Raw genomic sequence first — 21,830 nt, 5'->3', positions numbered from 1 at the left:
GTGAGGCAGCTGCACATTTGTAATCCCAATCACTGCACCTACCTACGTGAGCGCACGCATGGTTAATACCACCAGTCATTGCACCTGTTCATGGTACCAGTGTGTGTGACAGCTGCACATTTGTAATACCAATCCCTGCATACCTGTTCACTGCACCTGTGTGACTGCACAATGTATTCGTCAAGTCAGTGCATACCTTTCACTTCACCCCCCCCCCCCCCCCTGATCTGGACAAAACAGGCAGAGGCAGACCCAGAGGCAGGCCACCCGGCAGGTCTGTTCGAGGTCATGCTGACGTGATTTTGTGCGGCCCTAGACCAAAGTACAGTGCTCAGAAGAAAGCACATCCCATCAACTCCGAAGATTGTCAGGACGTGGTTGACCATTTAACACAGAACACCTCATCTTCCGCAGCCACCAGCGCTACTCCAAGTACCACATCCGCTACACTTGACACTTTGCAGGAATTATTTGGTGGGGAAATCACTGATTTACAGCCATTATTGTTACAACAAGATGAAGGCGCTAAGCAAGTTACACCACCTCATATGTCTGAGGACGTAAGATGTGAGGAGGAGGAGGAGATGAAGTACCTGCTGTTGGTGCAGTTTTGGAGAAGTTTGATACAAACGAACCTGAGGAGGATGATTATGATGATACAGATGCCACGTAGGCTCCCAATAGAGGAGATGAACAGGGGGACAGTTCAGAGGGGGAGTCAGAGGTGTAGGAGGAGACTAGTTCCTGAAAGAAGCAGGGGGAGCTCGTAGTCAGAAACAGCTGGTGGCAGTGTCCAACGCCATGTATCACCACCTATGGACAGCCAGCCAACATGTCCTTAAACGTCAGCTGCTGACGCCAGTATAGTGCCCACACCCCAGGGTGGCTCAGCGGTGTGGAAATTTGTGTGTTTGCCAAATATCAGAGCAATGCCATCTGTACTCTCTGCCACTAAAAATTGAGCAGTGGAAAGGCAAACACCCACATTAGGGACAACTGCCTTACGAAGACACATGCAGAAAAGGCACAAACAGTGGTGTAGCTACAAACCTCTGGGCCCCGATGCGGAATCTGGATGTGCCCCCCCTCCCCGGCAACAACAGCCCCCCCCTCCCCCGGCAACACCCAAAGCGCACACATCAAAATCCCTACAGCCAGCTATAGGTCCCCCCAGTATAGGTAGCCAGGCATAGGTAAGCCAGTATAGTTGCCCCCGGTATAGGTGAGATAGGCAGGCGCCGCCGGTATAAGTTAGATAGGTGCCCGCAGTACAGGTTAGCTAGGTGGGTGCCTCTAATATAGGTAGCAAGAATAGTTGCCCCCAGCGTAGGTTAGATAGGTAGGTGCCCCCAGTATAGGTTAGTTAGGTAGGTGCCTTCAATATAGGTAGCCAGTTTAGTTGCCACCTGTATAGGCTAGCTAGGTGCCCCCAATACAGGTTAGATAAGTAAGTGCCCCCCCGTATAGGGTAGATTGGTAGGTGCCCCCCAGTATAGGGTAGATTGGTAGGTGCCCCCCCGTATAGGGTAGATTGGTAGGTGCCCCCCAGTATAGGGTAGATAGGCAAGTGCCCCCCAGTATAGGGTAGATTGGTAGGTGCCCCCCAGTATAGGGTAGATAGGCAAGTGCCCCCCAGTATAGGGTAGATTGGTAGGTGCCCCCCAGTATAGGGTAGATTGGTAGGTGCCCCCCCGTATAGGGTAGATAGGCAAGTGCCCCCCAGTATAGGGTAGATAGGCAAGTGCCCCCCAGTATAGGGTAGATAGGTAGGTGCCCCCCAGTATAGGGTAGATTGGTAGGTGCCCCCCAGTATAGGGTAGATAGGTAGGTGCCCCCCAGTATAGGGTAGATAGGCAAGTGCCCCCCAGTATAGGGTAGATAGGTAGGTGCCCCCCAGTATAGGGTAGATAGGCAAGTGCCCCCCAGTATAGGGTAGATAGGCAAGTGCCCCCCAGTATAGGGTAGATAGGCAAGTGCCCCCCAGTATAGGGTAGATAGGCAAGTGCCCCCCAGTATAGGGTAGATAGGCAGGTGCCCCCAGGATAGATTAGGTAGCTGCCCCCCAGGATAGGGTAGGTAGCTGCCCCCCAGGATAGGGTAGGTAGCTGCCCCCCAGGATAGGGTAGGTAGCTGCCCCCCAGGATAGGGTAGGTAGCTGCCCCCCAGGATAGGGTAGGTAGCTGCCCCCCAGGATAGGGTAGGTAGCTGCCCCCCAGGATAGGGTAGGTAGCTGCCCCCCAGGATAGGGTAGGTAGGTAGGTAGGTAGGTGTCCCGTCCCCATAATGGAGGGGGGAGCCGCAGCCACGGGGAGGGCAGCCCGACCTCTCCCTCCTCATCCCCGCCCCCCTCAGATGCAGAGTGAGCGCTCACGGAAGCGCTGTAGGCCGAACTCACCTCCGTCCCTGCGTTCCAATCGCCGCTGGTCTCCTCCCGCTCTGCATAGATGCTGTTACACACGCAGCTTCCTGTTTAGCCGGAAGCAGTGTGTAACAGCATCTATGCAGAGCCAGAGAGGAGATCAGCGGCGAGTGGAACGCAGGGAGGGGAGTTCTGCCTACAGCGCTTCCGTGAGCCGCTCACTCTGCATCTGAGGGGGGGCCCCGGGGAGAGGAAGGGAGGGAGAGGTCAGGCTGCCCTCCCCGCGGCTGCGGCTCCCCCCTACCAGCGCGCATGGGCCGCATGGCCCTCCAAACGGAGATGGGCCCCCGGGCCCCTCCCCCGCCTCCTCAGGAGCCGGGCACGGTCGCCAAGGCGACCGCGGGCCCTACGCCCTTGGGCACAAACTGCAATGGGAAGACCACCTGAGCAAAAGCCGCACAAAAGCAAAGCCACCCTCAATTATTTATTGTATTTATGAAGCGCCAACATATTACGCAGTGCTAGACATTAGTTTAGGTTACAGACAATATTTAGGGGTGACACAGCAAAATGACAATACAGGAATACAAGAAAGACCAGATCATGCAGCACAGTAGGAGTACAAGGTAATGCTTAATCAGTCACTGGATGGGAGCATGGAGATTAGGCAAGTTCGGTTCCCTCAGATGCATAGCATGGGTTCACAGTAATGGAGGTGCATGATCAGGTAGGACAGAAGAGGAGAACCATACCCAAAGGCTTACAATCTAGAGGGAGAGGTAAGGACACGAAAGGTAGGGGACCAGAGTTCAGCTGTGGGTTTATAGCACTTGTAAAGGGTAGTAGGCCAGAGTGCAAAGGTGAGTTTTGAGGGCCTTCTTGAAGAGGTTGGAGGGGGCTACCCTAATGGGTGGAGGTAGTGAGTTCCATAGTGTTTGAGCAGCTCTTGAGAAGTCCTAGAGGCGTGCATGGCACTGGGTGATGCGGGGGGGTGATCGGCGAAGTTCATTTAAAGAGTGGAGTGAGCGGCTAGGTGTGTACCTGAGTAAGATCGGAAATGTAGGTTGGACAGGTTTTGTGGACAGATTTGTAGGTCAGACAGTATCTTGAATCTGATTCTGGACTGGATAGGAAGCCAGTGGAGGGATTCAAGGAGGGGATCCGCCGTGGTGGAGCAATGAGAGCAGTGGATAATTCTGGCTGCTGCATTCATAATGGACTGCAGTGGGGCTATTCGGGTCATAGGGAGACCAGACAGAAGGGCATTGCAGTAGTCAAGGTGGGAAATTATGAGTGCATGAATGAGGAGTTTGGTGGTGGCAGAGGTCAGGATGTTAAGAAGGTGGAAGTTGCAGGACTTTGTGAGGTTTAAGATGTGGGGAGTGAAGGAGAGTGCAGAGTCCAGGGTGACACCCAGACAGCAGGCTTGAGAGGTAGGGCGAAGGTAGTGTGGTGAACAGTGACATGCACATCTGGGAGGTTCATGGAGGATCTTCCTCCTTCAGGTGCATCATCTTCAGCCGCTTTCTCCCTTGTACCTTCACAATCACAGCCAACCTCCCCCACTCCGCCTCTCACCTTGAGCGGTTCCTGCTCCTCTGCCCAGAGCAGCAGCCAGGTGTCTGTGAGGGAAATTTTTGAGCGGAAGCAGCAAATGTCTGCCAGTCACCCCCTTGCCTGGCGTCTGACTGCTGCCTTGGTGGAACTGTTATCCCGCCGGCATCCTGACGAAGCTCGCAGTGGGCGGGCGCAACGTGTCGGTGGGCGGGGCTACATCCCGTGCGTTCTGAGCGCTCCACTGGCCGGCCGGCCGCGCGTCATTGCAACAATCCGTGTAGCTCCAGCTCCCCCTGACAGCCTAGGCGGGTTGAGCTGTGGAAGCACACGGAAGTAACCTCCTCTCACGGAATCTAGAGAGCTGGAAGGCGGAAGAGCAGCGTGGTAAGCTGCAGACAGTGGGACCTCGAGCAAACAGCTCAGCAAAGTGAGAAGAGAGGGCACAGCTCGTCCAGGAGAGAACCGCTGATGAATGGAGGAGATGCGTCTGATGATCGGATGGTAAGACACAGGAGACGCAGTGTTTGTCCTCAAGCGGTATATATGTAACTGGACATTGTTATTTCTGGCGTGTGGCCGACCTGAGGCCATTTGCAACATCCCATATCAGCCATACCTGTCTCCACACTCTGAAGACAACCGAACAGTGGTTCCCGGTACCTGTGTATGGGATGAATGTGGATGGCTGTGTTTGGTGATTGCAAGGAGCGCTCCGCATTGTTTTAATTGTTTTTAGGGCAGGGTTTTGACCTTTGAGGGTTGTAGGTCTTGTGATACTGTTATGTGACAGGAATAAAGGTGAATTAACTTTTGTATACCCAGAGTGGCAGCATAGTGTGTTTTTTCTATCCCGCCAGCTGTTACCATACCAGCTGGTGGACTGAGGCCTTCCAAAAATTTGTGGCGATTGGGACACCGCAGTGGAAGACACCAGGCCGCAATTATTTCTCAAAAAAAGGCGCTACCCAAACTGTACCATGAAGTAGAAAGGCAAGTGGTGTCATCTCTGGCACACAGCGTTGGGTCAAGGGTCCATCTGACCACGGATGCCTGGTCTGCCAAGCATGGTCAGGGCAGGTACATTACTTACACAGCCCATTTGGTCAACCTGGTGACCGATGGCAAGCAGGGAGTATGTGGCTGTGCAGTGGGCCTAGCTGCAACACCTCCACGGCTTGCAGGCAGGCCTGCTGCCACCTCCTCCTACATCCTCTTCGCTGTCGTCGTCCACCTCAGCTGAGTGGCAGCGCAACTCTACTGGTGCTGCAATCTCCGCTCCAGCTACACAGCCCCAGCTCCCCAGGGCCTATGCTGCATGCAAGGTACGACGGTGTCACGCCATCTTAGACATGTCTTGCCTCAAAGCAGAGAGTCACACTGGACCAGCTGTCCTGGCTGCTCTGAACAGGAAGGTAGATCAGTGGCTGACCCCGCACCAACTGGAGATCGGCAACGTGGTGTGTGACAACGGCAGCAATCTCATTTCGGCTTTGAATTTGAGAAATTTGACACATGTACCCTGCATGGTACATGTGCTTAATCTCGTAATCCAGAGATTTGTGTGCAATTACCCAGGCTTACAGGACGTACTGAAGCAGGTCAGGACGTTTTGTGGGCATTTAAGGCCGTCTTACGCGGCCATAGCACGCTTGGCCGATATTCAGCGTAGAAACAACTTGCCGGTGAGGCGCTTGATTTGCGATAGCCTGACTCGCTGGAAGTCAACCCTCCTGATGTTCGACTGCCTGCTACAATAGGAGAAAACCGTCAACCAGCATCTCTACAACTACAGTAAAAGGACATGCTCTGGGGAGATGGGGATGTTCTGGCCAAAGAACTGGACAATCATGCGAAATGCCTGCAGGCTCATGCAGCCGATGGAGGAGGTGACAAACATGGTGAGTCGTAGTGAAGGCGCCATCAGCGACTTGATCCCGTATGCCTTCTTCCTGGAACGTGCCGTGCGTAGAGTGGTGGATCAAGCCGTGGATGAGCGTGAACAGGAACAGTTACAGGAGGAAGAGTTGTGGGATCAATTCTCATCAGAACCAGATGTTTCCTCAACACTAGCGGCAGCACGGAGGAGGAGGAAGAGGAGTCCTATGAGGAAGAGGTTTTTTTTTTTGTTTTTTTTTGGAGCGTGCTTGTGCTGCTCAACGCTCCCCTGGTATTGTTCGTGGCTGGGGGGAGGAGGAGAACTTACCTGACATCACTGAGGTAGAGCAAGAGGAAATTGATAGTACGTCTGGATCCAACTTTGTGCAGATGGCGTATTTCATGCTGTCCAGCCTGTTGAGGGACCCCCGTATAAAAAAAAACAAAAAAAAAAAAACTTAAGGGAGAATGAGCTGTACTGGGTGGCCACGCTATTAGACCCTCGGTATAGGCACAAAGTGGCGGACATGCTACCAACTCACCTGAAGGCAGAAAGGATGTTATGTCACAGCACAATGGAATAAAGGTACCACTGCCAGTAAACCTACTCCCATGTCCACTCAGGCAAAGACAGGACACTAGCAATCTCATGGTGATGTCGGACATGCAGACATTCTTTAGTCCTACGCCTTAGCGCTTCCGGATCCACCCTCCACCAACGCCTTGACTGGCAGGTAGCCGACTACTTGGCCTTAACTGCGGATGTAGACACTGAGCAGCGATGAACCCCTGGACCTTAGCGGCCGCTATAATAATTTTTCTGGTGCGTGTACATGCCTGCCTAATTTTTCAGGCTGCACTGCAGCTGCAACAAACAAAAAAGGCATGTACATGTGTCAATTCCCCTTCGTGATCGTTACTTTGCCGTGGTGAAGGGGCTTGCGTATCACAATGAAACCATGACCGCCCGGCTATGAGTGTTAGGGTTGGGGGGCACACCTGACCCAAGAAGATAAATAAGGTCGTTGCTTCATTGTGGACAGACCAAATTAGATCAGCTGGACACTAAGGCCTGGTGCACACCGAGCGGTTTTTGAAGCGATCCGCAAACAGCTTCCGCCTTGGAAACCGCTTGGCTAATTTCTTTCAATGGGCTGGTGCCCCAGTGGTTTGCGGTTTTTAGTAAACCACAAACGTGGGTCCTGCAGCACTTTTGCTGTTTGCAGAAGCGTTTCTGCCTCAATGTAAAGAATAGGAAAAGCTCAAACCGCTCTGAAAAACGCAAGATCAGGGCTGTTTTCCAGGCGTTTTTGTTACAGAAGCTGTTCAGTAACAGCTTTACTGTAATATATGAAATCTGCTACACAAAACGCTCCAGAAAACGCTAGGCATGTTTAGAAAAGGTCTCTAAACATGCCTAGAATCGCTCTGAAATCTGCTCCAAAAACCTCTAGTGTTTTGAGGATCTGCTAGCGGTTTTGGTGTGCACTGGGCCTCAGTCACTGTTCATTCAGCTACCTCAGCCCGAACATATGGGCTTGAAAACCACCATCGCCTGCACTCTGGCCATGGTGTGCACCAGTCCAGCACGGCCGTCACTACACAAACAGCTGTTTGAGGTGCGTTACACAGTGAGTTTGGACTGTCAGTGTGAAGCAGTACACTAATTACACTCCGATTAATGTAAACACATGCAAGATTTAGAGCATTTTAGGCCTCCAATTTAGCAATAAAATGGTTTCTGCCCTTAAAAACACTGCTGTGTGTCAAATACTGATTTTTCCAGGGGAGTTTTGGCGTGTATCCCACTGCCATGCCCCCTCCAGGTGTTAGACCCCTTGAAACATCTTTTCCATTACTTTTGTGGCCAGCATAAAGGTTTCTAGTTTTCAAAGTTTGCCTCCCCATTGAAGTCTATTGCAGTTCGCGGAAGTTCGCATGTTCGCAAACTTTTCTGGAAGTTCACGTTTGTGGTTCGCGAACCGAAAATCGGAGGTTCGAGCCATCTCTATTGCCAGGCAGTCCTGCTGATCTTACTAGTCCGTAGAGTCTAAAATCGCACACCTGAAAGAAGCATGCAGCTAATCTTGTCAGATTTGACATCTGATCCGCATGCTTGTTCAGGGTCTATGGCTTGAAGTATTAGAGGCAGAGGATCAGCAGGACAGCCAGGCAACATGCATTATTTAAAAAGAAAACAAACATGTCAGCCTCCATATACCTGTGACCTCAGGTTCCATTTAAGCATGCAAAAAAGCATTTGTTGGCTCTCTTTATATGTGTGGCATTTATCATGCCCAAGGGGTGACACAGAAGCGTGGGTGTCAGCGCTCCTCAAAGCAACCTGGCAAGCTTAGCGCCAGGCAGGAGCAGGGCCGGCGCTACCATTAAGGCAAAGGAGGCAGCTGCCCCAGGGCCCCAGAGCTTGTAGGGGCCCCCAGTGGCTACAAGAGGAAAAAAAATTCTCAAATCGGCCTTATATATAGTTTGAGAAAGTCGATTTTAAAGTTTCAAAGGAAAAAAAAAATACACATTTAAAAACCTGCCGACTTTAATGGTTAATAGCAAATCCACCTTAAATGCTAGAACCCCTAAATTTGCAGGATATGTTGAGGAGATCATTGGGAATAAGAGGAAAACACAATTTTTCAAAAAGACCTTATAGTTTGAGAAAATAAATTTTAAAGTTTCGAAGGAAAAAAGTATACTTTTAAATGCGGTAAATGTCACTTTTAGTAGCAAACCTAACGGTAGTGTAATTTTACATGCATCAAACGAAAGCGCAATACATTTCCTGACGGGGTTTCCAGGGGGTTCATACGCAGCCGCAGCGCTTTGGCCAGGGATCTCTATACAGCCGCAATATGGCTGTATGAAGATCCCTGGCATTTTTTCCTATTTTCCCAAATTTTTTTTTTTTTATGTTTAGAGTGTGGGAATTTTTTTTTTAAAAAAATTGTGGGGTCCCCCCCTCCTGAAACTTTTTAACCCCTTGTCCCCCATGCAGGCTGGGATAGCCAGAATGTGGAGCTCCGACCGATTGGGACTTCACACCCTGTTATACCAGCTGCAAAAAAGGTCCCCTAATGCCGATTTTTGTTCCGGGGTATATGTTGGGGGGCCCCCCAGGTTTATTTTGCCCTGGGGCCCCATTGTTGCTTAAACCGGCCCTGGGCAGGAGATTGCGTAAATCGGGATAGAAATGCAGCATTTGCACAAATTTAGAAAGCGCCAACATAACATATTGACAAAATTTGCATGTCATCCTTGCGCAGGGGCCGTGCTAATCTTCTCTGTATCATTCCAAATTTTAGTATATGTCCTGCCAAAGCAAGCAAATGACGGTAAATGTAAGCGATAATACCAATGGCTGTCCATTCATCTGAATGGAGTTTAAGCAACGAGCGCTGCAGCCATCGTTTACTATTGCAAAACCGTCCCATCTGAATCCACAGGACAGAATCTTTCCATCCCATAGCAAAAAGCAACATATGACTAACCTAGAGGCAGCAAATATCTACATAAGAGATTTGGGCCATGACAGAAATCACAGCAGCACTCTTCTACAATTCTTCACTTGGGCTGTGATGTGGGCTGCAGCTAGCCAACCTTTTCTACAATCCAAACTGCCTCCTGTGTTAGCATTTTTTTTTTTTTACTCCATGTGGTTGCAATAAAGGTCACATTTTTGCATTAGACATCTTTTAACCCCCAGGGTAGCTCGGGCTAAGAATTAGATGCTGGGAGTGGTAAGCCCGAGCTAAGCTTGGGCTAGAAAAAAAAATGGCAGGTCCTGCCGCTTACCTGGGTCCCGCATGCGATCAGCGCTGCCCAGCGGGACTCCAGGCCTCTCCTGCAGGCCACCAGGATCCCCATCTTCTCCTTCCTGGATCCCAGTGTGGCCAATCAGCAGCAGTGTGGCAGTACACAAGCAGTGTGATGTCATTGGGGCGGCGCCAAAAGTTACAAAGGGACCCGACCTCTTGCACAGGACAGAAGGCAAAACGGAGATACGCAGCCTTTACGGATGTAGCGAGTTTAGCCTGTCTAATCCTCCATCTGGACCAGATCTCTAGGTAAGGTAAACAGGGAAATGCAGCCTGTATGTATGTAGAGAGTTTAGCCTGTAAGTCCTCCTCTTTCATCTCCAAGCACAAGTTGTAATTTGATCTCTCCCATATCACATGACTGCCATGGCAGATAAGGTCATATGAAAGCAAAGGATGTTAATATAGCCACTTAGTTCCCAACTGCTTCTGAACCAAGTGCTTCTGCGGATCTGCCTTAATGGTACCAATTTTTGCATGGATATTGACCGCTCTCTGCCTGCACTGACCTCTGCCTGGATTTTGACTACTCTCTACCTGCCGCCTAAAGGTAGCCATACACTGGTCAACAGATAGATCCCTCTCTGATCGAATCTGATCAGAGAGGGATCGCATGGCTGCCTTTACTGCAAACAGATTGTGAATAGATTTCAGCATGAAACCGATCACCACCTGTGAAGCTGCCACTGTCGCCGTAACCCCCCCCCCCCCCCCCTTCCCATACATTACCTGCTCCGGCCGGCGCAAGACCCCCTCTGTCCCCGCGGCTTCTTCTCCGCGCTGGCTTCCGGACCGGATGCAGCATCATTGAACTGCCTGTCCGGGGAAGCTTAAACAGTAGAGGGCGCTCTGTTTAAACTTCCTGCCGGGACAGGAAGTTCAATGAAGCTGCAGCCGATCCGCAACCCAGCACGGAGAAGAAGCCGCGGGGATAGAGGGAGACTCGCGCCGGTGGGAGCAGGTAATGTATTGCCGCTAGCGTTGGTAGTCGGGCATTTGAACGCCGCTATCGACGCACTCCTGACCCACCGGAGATCGACCAAAATCTTCCGCACGGACGGATCGATCTCGGGTGGAAATCAATCGTTCTGTCAGCATTTGCGCAACGATTTCACAGCAGATTCGATCACCGTAAACGAATCTGCTGTATATCGGCGGGAAAATAGTTAAGTGTATGGGCCCCATAGCAAAAAGGGAAAAAAGTCAGAAAGGAATCATGCTTCTGCTGCCCAGATTGTGCTGTCGCACTCTGTCATTCCCAGTTTCAAAATATACCACACGCGGGAGGTGTATTAAGTATACATGTACATACTGTATAGTCTGGTGTCTTATTTGTATGGTTTCACTATTTAAGTTTATTCATAAATGTAGTAATTACAACATTTGTGTGTTCTAGCCTTATTATACGTGGGATGTCTACAAGACCTCTATTCTGACGAGTTATGACTTAAGAATTGGAGGCCTAAAATACAGCTTTTAGACCCATAAATCCAGAGAACAATGAACCGCCAGGGAGGGAATCCATCTGAAAATTGTCTTCTGTGAATAATGGCGCACGGTGTTGCCGCTAATCTGTTTGTTGCTTATCGCTATTTAACGTTAAAGCCTTATTGTTAACACACAGAACCCTCTGTACCTAGCCCTAACCCCTAGACCCCCCTGGTGGTGCCTAACCCTAACCACCCCCCCGGTGGTGCCTAACCCTAACCACCCCCCCGGTGGTGCCTAACCCTAACCCCTAGACCCCCCCAGTGGTGCCTAACCCTAACCCCTAGACCCCCCCAGTGGTGCCTAACCCTAACCCCTAGACCCCCCCAGTGGTGCCTAACCCCTAGACCCCCCCAGTGGTGCCTAATGATGCTACAAGTAATGCAATAAAGTAAAGGACGGAAGGTGCCCGGATGTTTTCTTTCTCTTCCTGGTCATAGCTGCAATTTCTTTCTCAATCCTGAATCCGATGTGCACACGTCCAAGCAAGCAAGACATCAAGGGTTAACGGCGGAATGGGGAGATAGAATTTGCTTTCCTTGTGATCATTTACGTTTTTCTGCATGCAGTGACTTTTACATAGGGAGTGCCACTCTACAAGCACTTTATCTACATTGAAAACCCCACCAGTGGTGCCTAACCCTAACCCCCCCCCCCCCCCCCCCGGTGGTGCCTAACCACCCCCCCCCCCCCCCCGGTGGTGCCTAACCACCCCCCCCGGTGGTGCCTAAGCCTAACTGACAGTGTTACATTAAATCCATTCACAGTTTTGCAGTTAAACAACGTCTGCTGTTTGGCATATAAACGGAGCTATTGATAAACAACGTTACTGTGTGCCATTTCTCTTTTTTTCCCTGTGCACCATTATTATGCAGTACTAACGATAAATAGCGATAAGCGTATCTTTTTAATGCGGTGCCACTTTGATGCATAGGCGCTGTGCGCCATTATTCACTGATCTGCAGGGAGGACAACCATGTCCTCAATAAGGATGCTTATTCGGATTTCGCGGAATTGAAATTTCCAATCGGAACTCTGAAATCGGAAAAGGGAACTCTGAAATCAGATTTCTGCAGAAATACTGCAATTCGATAATTTTAGCCCAATTACAGAACTAAAAATCAATGGACGAATCAGAATGCAGAAACAACACGGAGGTATTTGGGCAGTCAGAGGAGGCAAAAAACAACCACACTACTCGGAAATCTGATTTCTGTAGAAATACTGCATTACCACAACTCTGTAATTTTAGCCCAGTCACAGAACTCGGAAGCATTGGACCAATCAGAGAATGCAGAGTCAACTCTGAAGTATTTGGTCAGAGAATGCAAAAAAAATGACCCCCCAAAAAACTACTCAGATATCGGAATTTCTGCAGAATCGGAAATTGACATTTCAGAATCAGAATATTTTATTTCGCCAAGCACGACTGGGCCGTGCCCGGAATTGGGTTTGGCAAGTACAGGGCAAGTGTGAGAAAGAACAGGACATACAATACAACTACATGTACGCATCAGCAATATAAAGATACAGTTTCCAACCATCCCTAGTCCTCAAGAACCACCTCAAGTGCACGTTTTTCAGAAAACCACAAAATGCACAGGTGAGGTAATTAGCTGAAAAACTACCTCTTTCACAAAACAGGCACTGTTGGTGGATCATGAGGACAGGGTTGGGGAACACTGTTTAAGTTATTCCTAAAACTATTCAAACAGCTGAAATATTCACTGTAAAATATTTACAGTAATACACAACATTGCAACACTAGAAAAATTCTGTTCAAAGCATCAGTTTTATTTCTGCTCTATACCTTCTTTGAAAACTTTTTTGATGTGATTGATTTCAGATGAAGATCTTGAGGCAAGAATCTCAATAAGTACATTTTCAGTAGTGCCAGCTCCCTAGAAAAAAGGAAAGAAATGAAACATATACGGATATAGCATATTTCTAATGTAGTTTGGTCTTTTCTACACAATTTGATGTAGATATTCATTTGTACTGAGCAGTCATCTACCATACTTGTTCTGTACTCAGGATGATAAACAGACCACCTTCCACCACTCAGAAATCTCCTTTGAAGTTTGTTTGTGGGTACTCAGTTCATAAAACTGTGCGACATTACTAAGGCCAGTATTACACCTGGCCATTGCGTTGCAACGCTCCACCCCATCACATAGAAAGTCATTCATATGAACCTGCTGCAGAGTGCCCTGACAGGGTCATATGCATAGTGCAATCCCCCCTCCCCCATGCCCTTCGCCCAGTGAGGTACGGCACTGTTTCCAGGATTCTCCCATCATTCACATTGTTACGCACCGCCACCAACTGATTTACATTTTCTGCATCGCCCATTGAATCATTGCTTCCGCCCTCACTGCGTCGCAGCGGAAGTCCAATGGTAACACACTTGATTTTGTGCCAATCGGGAACTTCTGGAGCAACGCAATGCAGTGTGCTAATCCCCATTGCCTTGCATTGTCATTGCGTCACCCTGTGGTAAAACAATGCACACTTACAAGCTAAGTGTAAAAGGGGCCTAAACTGTTTAACATGCCTCATGTTACTGAAATTACTGCCCTTCACACTTGTACAGTAATTTCACACACTTTAAAAGACAACCGAGCAGTGGCGTTACTACCATTGGGCGCAGGGGGGCATGGTGCCCCGGGTGACTGACAGCCAGGGTGGTGTCGCCACAACCCCCCATAGTTGCAGAGCAGGAGGGGAAAGAGCAGCGCTAGGAGGGGGTGACAGAAAGCGGTTCATAGATTTGAGCTCAATGAAGAAGGTGTCATTGAGCAGAGACAATGAAACAGTAAAAAAAACTTAAACTATATAAAAATAAAATATGGATATGTAAAAAGGGGGTCATTTTAGGAGACGGAGGATAGATACAATTTTTTTTCTCATCCGTTTATTTTCACCTCGGATGTCCTTTAAGGGCTGGTTCAGACGGACGTCTGCGCGGCATCGCGTCTGGGGCGTTGCGGCGGCTGCGCTGTCAGGCTTTCAGTAGCCTTCGCGTCGCGTTCTGATGCGGTCACGTTTTTGTTTCCCCTAGTGGGACATTAGCCGTTGTGGTTGGCCGCCCCCTGGAAGCTACATGTCGCTTCCAGTGGCAGCTCAAACGCTCGCGAAAATCAAGACCCGAACGCCTCGATCTTGCAAACCCGCGGAAAAGCTCGGTGTAAATGCTCCCATTCACTTGAATGGGAGCGTTTACCGCGACGTTCCAAACGCTTGCGGTAAATGCTCCTATTCACTTAATGGGAGTGTTAAACGCTCCGCAAGCGTCCGTCTGAACCAGCCCTAAAGCTCCTGTCCAGGCAGTCTTAAAATGAATACAGTATATCAGTTTCCCAACTGTTTAAACAGCAAAGGAGGTTAAAAAGTACCTTCATAGCATGTCTCAGTTCTTGAGCATCATACAAATTTGAGGGAGTCATTAGCGCCACGATCACCTTTTCAAGTTTACCAGTCAGTTCAGACTTCAGATCATCAACGAGATCCTGCACAGAAACAAAATGAGTTTGCGGCTTACAAGCAGCATGTAGAAACATCACTTTAGAAAATATATTGAAAGCGACTTAAAGTTTAGCATGACTAACAAGTAAATAAAGAAAATAAACTAAAACAAGTAGGCAATTATCCAAAAATAATGCAACCAATTTAAAGGTAGGTAATTTCTCTGCCTTTTTTAAAACCCCTCCCCATTAAAAATGGTCTATTAGTGGTGGAAAAAAAAAAAATGTGGCGTATGGGAGGCTTATGATCACCCAGACCATATAGACTAGTGTGAGAAACCGGAAAGCTGAAAAAAAATAAAATTAAAAAAAAAAAAAATTAAAAAAAAAATTGCACAGTGGCTGCACAGTGCTGTAATTAGAGGTGCCTAACTTTATATTAGATCTTACTGCAGCTTTATAATTAAAGGAATAATACACATATATGGACATAAATATCTACCTACAGCTGGTGGTTTAGCTTTTCCTGGATTTGTTTTAGAACAGAGCCAACTGATTCCATAAAGCTCAATTGCGAGAAACATAATAGGACTTACCCTACCAAACAATGTCTTAAAGGAGACAGCAATTTGCTGGCGTTGAGCGTTACTTCTAGATGTAAGTATCTTCATAATGGTGTCTTCATCAGTACCTGCAATGCACAGGGTTATGAAATAACAGCCATAAGAAAATCACAAAACACATAAAGTACCATATATTAAATCTGTGCAAACAGTGGGTGGGTATCCCAAACTGGGTCACATGCCATGGACTTAAATTGACAGCAGCAAGGCCATGAGGAAGAATTCATATTAAAAAAAAAACCCTACTGCTTAGATGTAAGCTTTAGCCATCATACACAGAACATGTAGGTGTAAAGAGACAGCTGCATAGTGGTTTGCAAAAGTATTCGGCCCCCTTGAAGTTTTCCACATTTTGTCATATTACTGCCACAAACATGAACAACTTGAGAAGTGGAATGAAAATCATAGGATTCCAAACATTTAAAAAAAAATAAAAAAAACCTGCAAAGTGGGGTGTGCGTAATAATTCAGCCCCCTGAGTCACTACTTTGTAGAACCACCTTTTGCTGCAATTACAGCTGCCAGTCTTTTAGGGTATGTCTCTACCAGCTTTGCACAACTAGAGACTGAAATCCTTGCCCATTCTTTGCAAAACAGCTCCAGCTCAGTCAGATTAGATGGACAGCTTTTGTGAACAGCAGTTTTCAGATCTTGCCACTGATTCTCAATTGGATTTAGATTTGGACTTTGACTGGGCCATTTTAACACATGGATATGGTTTGTTTTTTTTAACAAATTCCATTGTTGCCCTGGCTTTATGTTTAGGGTCGTTGTCCTGCTGGAAGGTGAACCTCCGCCCCAGTCTCAAGTCTTTAGCAGATTCCAAGAGGTTTTCTTCCAAGATTGCCCTGTATTTGGCTCCATCCATCTTCCCATCAACTCTGACCAGCTTCCCTGTCCCTGCTGCAGAGAAGCACCCCCAGAGCATGATGCTGCCACCACCATATTTGACGGTGGGGGATGGTGTGTTCAGAGTGATGTGCAGTGTTCGTTTTCCGCCACACATAGCGTTTTGCATTTTGGCCAAAAAGTTCAATTTTGGTCTCATCTGACCAGAGCACCTTCTTCCACATGTTTGCTGTGTCCCCCACATGGCTTGTGGCAAACTTAAAACTGGACTTCTTATGCTTTTCTGTTACTTGTTCGGCCTGTGAGTTTAGATGGGCGGCCTTGTCTTGGTAGGTTTACAGTTGTGCTATACTCCTTCCATTTCTGAATGATCGCTTGAACAGTGCTCCGTGGGATGTTCAAGGCTTTGGAAATACTTTTGTAGCATAAGCCTGCATAAAGTTTCATGATAACTTTATCCTTGACCTGTCTGGTGTGTTCTTTGGACTTCATGGTGTTGCTCCCAAGATTCTCTTAGACAACCTCTGAGGAAGTCACAGAGCAGCTGTATTTGTACTGACATTAGATTACACACAGGTGTACTCTAGTCATTAGCACTCATTAGGCAATGTCTATGGGCAATTGACCGCACTCAGACCAAAGGGGGGCTGAATAATTACGCACATCCCACTTTGCAGTTTTTTTTGTAAAAAATGTTTGGAATCATGTATGATTTTCATTCCACCTCACGTGTACACCACTTTGTATTGGTCTTTCACGTGGAATTCCAATTAAACTGATGCATGTTTGTGGCAGTAATGTGACAATGTGGAAAACTTCAAGGGGGCTGAATACTTTTGCAAACCACTGTATAACAGACACCCGCTGCAGGGACATTTTATCTGAACTTCTGCGGACATTCCTCATATTAAACATATACTGGCGTTAATCTTGGCAGCCAGTAATCATACAATATATACATAGGAGAGACTTGTGTTTACACAAAAGTGGAGTAATCAGCATATGCGATTATAGATTTATAGAACAGTGGAATAAAAAGCAAATGTGTCATTTTCTAGGTCACTGGGCTTCCTAAGTACACACTGGTTCTGCAATTTAGGAGATTCATTTTGCTGATCTTTGTATCCATTACCTAGACAATATACCAGGCTCTGAAATAGAATGGCAGATAAAAAAAAAAGTTCAGTATGGATTTTGTATGCTACAAGCATGCTCACATTTTTACCTTGGTTTGAGCAGTTCAAGAAGTGACAATTCACTTTAAAGACATCAGTCGATCTAGTATTCAGTGTCAGGCCTACAGTAACTTTGGTACAATAATCAATTTTGGGAGAAAGTTTTAGTGTTCTGATACTACGGTGGAGCAGCCAGCACATCCTGTCCATACCTTCCTCAAGAAGTCAATACTATTGACCTATAATTATTCAGTCCCCATCTTACCCTACTCAAAGTCTAGATAGTTTTGGACAAAGGACTGTTTACAGCAGGGGTCTCAAACTCAAATTTACCTGGGGGCCGCAGGAGGCAAAGTCAGGATGAGGCTGGGCCACATAAGGGATTTCACAAAAAAAGTCCTCAAATGTGCACACTGAACGTCTTCCCATATAACTGTTATGATGGCATGTCATTTCCACAATCAGCAGCTCCCGCCCCTTGCATTGATTTTTATTTTGATTCAAATATACACTGAAGCAAACTATTTTGCCTATTTTACTTTATAGTTCGCTTCAGTGCTCCCATCACAAGTAATCCGCCGTGTCCCCGCCGCAAAACGAGGGCTGCAGAGCCCCCAAATCGCCCGGGGGGGCAATCCGCCAGCATTTCCTGGAAGGGGCAGAGCTTTCAGCTTCAGCCCCTCCTGACGTCAATCGCGGCGGATCGCCGCCTTTGCCCGCCCCTCTCACTCTTCCTTCACAGAGAGGGGCGGGGAGAGGCGGCGATCGGTGCGGCGATTGATGTCAGGAGTGGCAGAGCTACAGCTGGAAGCTCTGCCCCTCAGCGCAGTCGTGGATGTTTGCCCAGGGGATTTGGGGGCTCTGCAGCCTTCGTTTAGCGGCGGGGATGCGGCGGATTACGTGGGAGCACTGAAGCGAACTATAAGGTAAAATAGGCAAAAATAGTTCGCTTCCGTGTCTCTTGCTTTTGCCGGCGCGGGCCACAAAATGTTGTATCAAGGGCCGCAAATGGCCCGCGAGTTTGAGACCCCTGGTTTACAGCATGGCAATATACACCAGCAGACGACATGGATATACATATAGTACATACCTAAACCCTTCATTGCTTTCCGGAGAGCTTCTGCATCATTGTTGGCATTAAAGCCATGAAAATCCTTGATTGTTCCTCTTGTGTACTAAGAAGAAACATTACAAACCATCAGGATAGTGTATACACATGATCACACTCAGGTGCAAACCTGTTATGGTTCCTATAATCTGACATTCACCGGCGTCCTTTTTCTGCATTTCTGTTAACTACGTCACACAGTCAAAATACATTGTGCATGACCACAGTAGATATATGCAAATACATTGTAGTTAACATCTAATGGTCATCAGATCTGTCCAAGTAAGTAGAAAGATGCATACACATTCAATTTTGATTGAATACATGGTGTGTACCGGGCATAAGTGTGTTTACTGGCAAATCTGATAACCATAAGTGGCAGCTGATTACTATTAAAAAAAAAAAAAAATCCATCATCCCTGCTATTAAAAAGGATACCAGATGTCAAAAAACCTAAAGTGAAGTGGGTAGGGGAGTAAGAGCTAATACTTACCACTCCGTCGGCCGCCGTTCTCCCGTAACCCTTCCTGGTCTTCTGAACAAATCACCGCAAGTCAGATGACTCTCCTGACTTGTCTTTAGGGCATACTGCGCCGCGCATGTGCAGTAGGTCCTTTTTTGCTTCTGTCCATGGAGCACAGATGATGCAATTCATAATTCACTTTGATTCAACCCTCTGGGGACCGCCGTAGGAAAATCCTACGGGATTCGATTCAATCTGCCCTTGTTTTGCAATTGCAAATTGAATCGAATCCCAATCGGACAGGTCGGATTGAATTAGACAAAAATTAAAAAAAAAAAAAAAAAAAAAAGAATTGTATGGTGTAGATAGAGCTTAAAGTGGACCCAAACTAAAAATACAAGATTTCAGAAATAAAATCTATTTTCTAAATTATAATAATAAATAGCAGCCTTTTTTCAGCTGCATGATGACAAATAAATTATTTTACATTTATTGGAGAAACCCTTCCCTTCCTTTCATATTGCCGGCAAAAAATCCGTCAAACTGGTGAAGTAGATGGTGTCCAGCAAAGGAGGAATTGCTAATGGCTGCCCCCAGTATAACCCTAGTTATGCAAAGAGGAGGGTGAAAAGCATGCACTGAAATGCTAATAGGCTTGAAGGAGTGTTTATTTATATTTGTATGTGTCAGAGTGGTGCAACTAAATATTTTGAATTAAAAAAAAAAAGTTTGGTTTGGGTCCGCTTTAAGACCTGAATATTTTACGCCTAATTGGGAACCTGAGCAGACTCCATGAGCGGTATCCTGCTGACTAGGTAATACACTCATGCAGAAAAACTGCAGCGTTGAGACAGTCCCTGAAGTGCCTTTTTGGGGTGGGGAGAGTTTTGCATACAATTAGCAAACAAGTCACAGTAATAGTTATGGCTTTTGTTTGTTTTTGTCAAAAAGGAGAGTTCTAAATATTTATCTACCATTACAGTATTCGAGCCTATTTTTTAATAAAGAATGTGTGGATAGATAGGCCAGGCCCGCACACCGGTTCACCTGTGCTGTCATTCAAGTTACGCAGGCGCACTGCAGGTCCAGAGCCCCGTGTGCAGCCTTGCCACAGTCTCAGTACCAGCAGTCAGAGGAGAGTTTCCATGAGCTGCTAAAGCCCTCCCAAGCCTACTCACCTGGACTTGGTCACCTCCAGCCTCAGAAACCTCACCACGTTCCAGCGCAGGAGCTTCCCAAGTGCAGGATTCCAAGGAAAGGGTTGGTGGCACCCAGGCCTGCGGACTGGCTCACCCAATAGGACTGCTCTGCTGCGCTTGGCTCTGTACCAAAATACAGGTGTGTTTGGGGTTCTTTTGGGGGGTGCCTCTTGTCTCCCCTCGTGCCTCTTATCCTCCTGTGTTACTTGTCCCCCTTCTGTCTCAGCTCATCCCCTGCCCTAGCCAGGCATAGGTGCCCCCAGTAAAGGTAGCCAGGCATAGGTGCCCCCAGTAAAGGTAGCCAGGCATAGCTGGTGCCCCCAGTATAGGCCAGCAAGATACAGGTGCCCCCAGTATAGGTAGCAAGCTATAGGCGCCCCAGTATAAGTAGCCAAGTATCGGTGGTTCCCCAATATAGGTAGCGAGGTATAGGTGGTTCCAGCGCCAGTATAGGTAGCCAGGTACAGGTGGTGGCCCAGTATAGGTAGCCTGTAGCCAGATATAGGTGGTGCCCCAGTATAGAAAGTCCGCTGTAGCGGGCTCACTCATCTGCTCCCCACGTTCAAGGGCTGTCGTCACTCTTCTCTAAGTGCTGGAAAGTGGTGTGCTGGTTAATGAGCCACAGGCCCGCAGCAAGCACATGCAGCCCTCCAGCGCTTTGGGGGGCCCAGGCCCCCCAGAAGCCTTGGGCCCCTCACTGCAGTGTCAGTAGTCCCCCTGATGGCTGCCCTGCATGCACCCCCTCCCAGAAAAAATGCTTCAACACATCCAACCCCCACAACCACCCACCCTGTCCCTCCCCCCCCACTGGTCCCCCAGAAAAATATACTGTGAAGCAGTCCTCAGACAGAAGGGGAAAAAAAAAAAAAAAAAAAAAAAAAAAAAAAACAAAGTTAAAAGCTTTTGTTCGTTACCAGTTTTAAGGGTATGCAGGATCTTCTTCCCTACTCCTGAACCAACCAGTACACAACCATTTCCGTTCAAGGAGATAATTTTATGTAAATAAGCAGTTTGGAAAATTGTAGTAATTTATGCATCATGGCTTGGGACCAATCAAAATCAGCTACTCGTCTAATTTTGTCAAATTCCAAACAATATGGCATCAACTTATATGCCATCTCCTGAAGGCTCTCTTATGCTAGGTACACACGCGCTAGCGCTAGTGTAATAAAACCCTATGGGTCCGTTCTTATTTGGGTGATTTGCGCTTATCGCCGCAAATCGCACAAAATCATGAAATGCAAACGCGTCGCCGGGATCATTTTCAGGCAACTTCCCGCCAAATCGCATATCAGTGCTATAGAAGCGCAAAACGTGATCGCGGAAAAAAAACCACCAGTGTTCAGTGATTTTTCCGCTTGAAAAAAAAAGAGAAAAAAATCACTCACGCAAAATGCTGGTGGTTTTGCGCTTTCAAGTGTGAATGGGCCCTCAGAGGGATTTGAAAAAACGGAGCTGCAAGACACAGCCACAGACACGCCCGTTGCTTGGGCCGTGCCGCCGCCCGGGGCGCTGTTGGGAGGGGGGGGGGCGCTATAATGGAGGGTGGAGCCGGTGCCACGGGGAGGGCAGCCCGACCTCTCCCTCTCTCCTCTCCCGGGCCGCCCTCCGTGCCTCCCCCCCCCCCCCCCCCCCCTCCAGACTGCAGAGTAATGCGCAGGGAGCGCTGTATACAACATACCTCCCTGCGTTCCAAGAGATGCTCTCTCACAGCGCTTGGAACGCAGGGAGGTATGTTGTATACAGCGCTCCCTGCGCATTACTCTGCAGTCTGGAGGAGGAGGGAGAGTTCGGGCAGCCCTCCCCGCGGCTCCGGCTCCCCCCCTCCATTATAAGGGGGGCA

The 21,830-nt window shown here is 48.0% G+C and overlaps 1 protein-coding gene and 1 pseudogene across 1 annotated transcript in view; both read right to left on the bottom strand.

The window, feature by feature from the left end:
• ANXA5 (annexin A5) overlaps nucleotides 1–21,830 on the bottom strand; it is an 86,708-nt gene that overhangs the window by 23,470 nt on the left and 41,408 nt on the right. Inside the window, exons 3-6 of the mRNA XM_068270256.1 lie at nucleotides 18,308–18,392; nucleotides 15,167–15,261; nucleotides 14,502–14,615; nucleotides 12,917–13,007 (exon numbers count right to left, since the gene is read on the bottom strand). Of these exons, the coding sequence (XP_068126357.1) occupies nucleotides 12,917–13,007; nucleotides 14,502–14,615; nucleotides 15,167–15,261; nucleotides 18,308–18,392 (385 nt within the window). The remainder of the gene's footprint in view (nucleotides 1–12,916; nucleotides 13,008–14,501; nucleotides 14,616–15,166; nucleotides 15,262–18,307; nucleotides 18,393–21,830) is intronic.
• On the bottom strand, nucleotides 9,022–9,134 carry LOC137532797 (U6 spliceosomal RNA; annotated as a pseudogene).

This window comes from Hyperolius riggenbachi, chromosome 1 (assembly GCF_040937935.1).
Source record: "Hyperolius riggenbachi isolate aHypRig1 chromosome 1, aHypRig1.pri, whole genome shotgun sequence".
NCBI classification, from domain to species: domain Eukaryota; kingdom Metazoa; phylum Chordata; class Amphibia; order Anura; family Hyperoliidae; genus Hyperolius; species Hyperolius riggenbachi.
The sequence above is the reverse complement of the archived record's forward strand: the minus strand, read 5'-3'. Positions and strand labels throughout refer to the sequence as shown.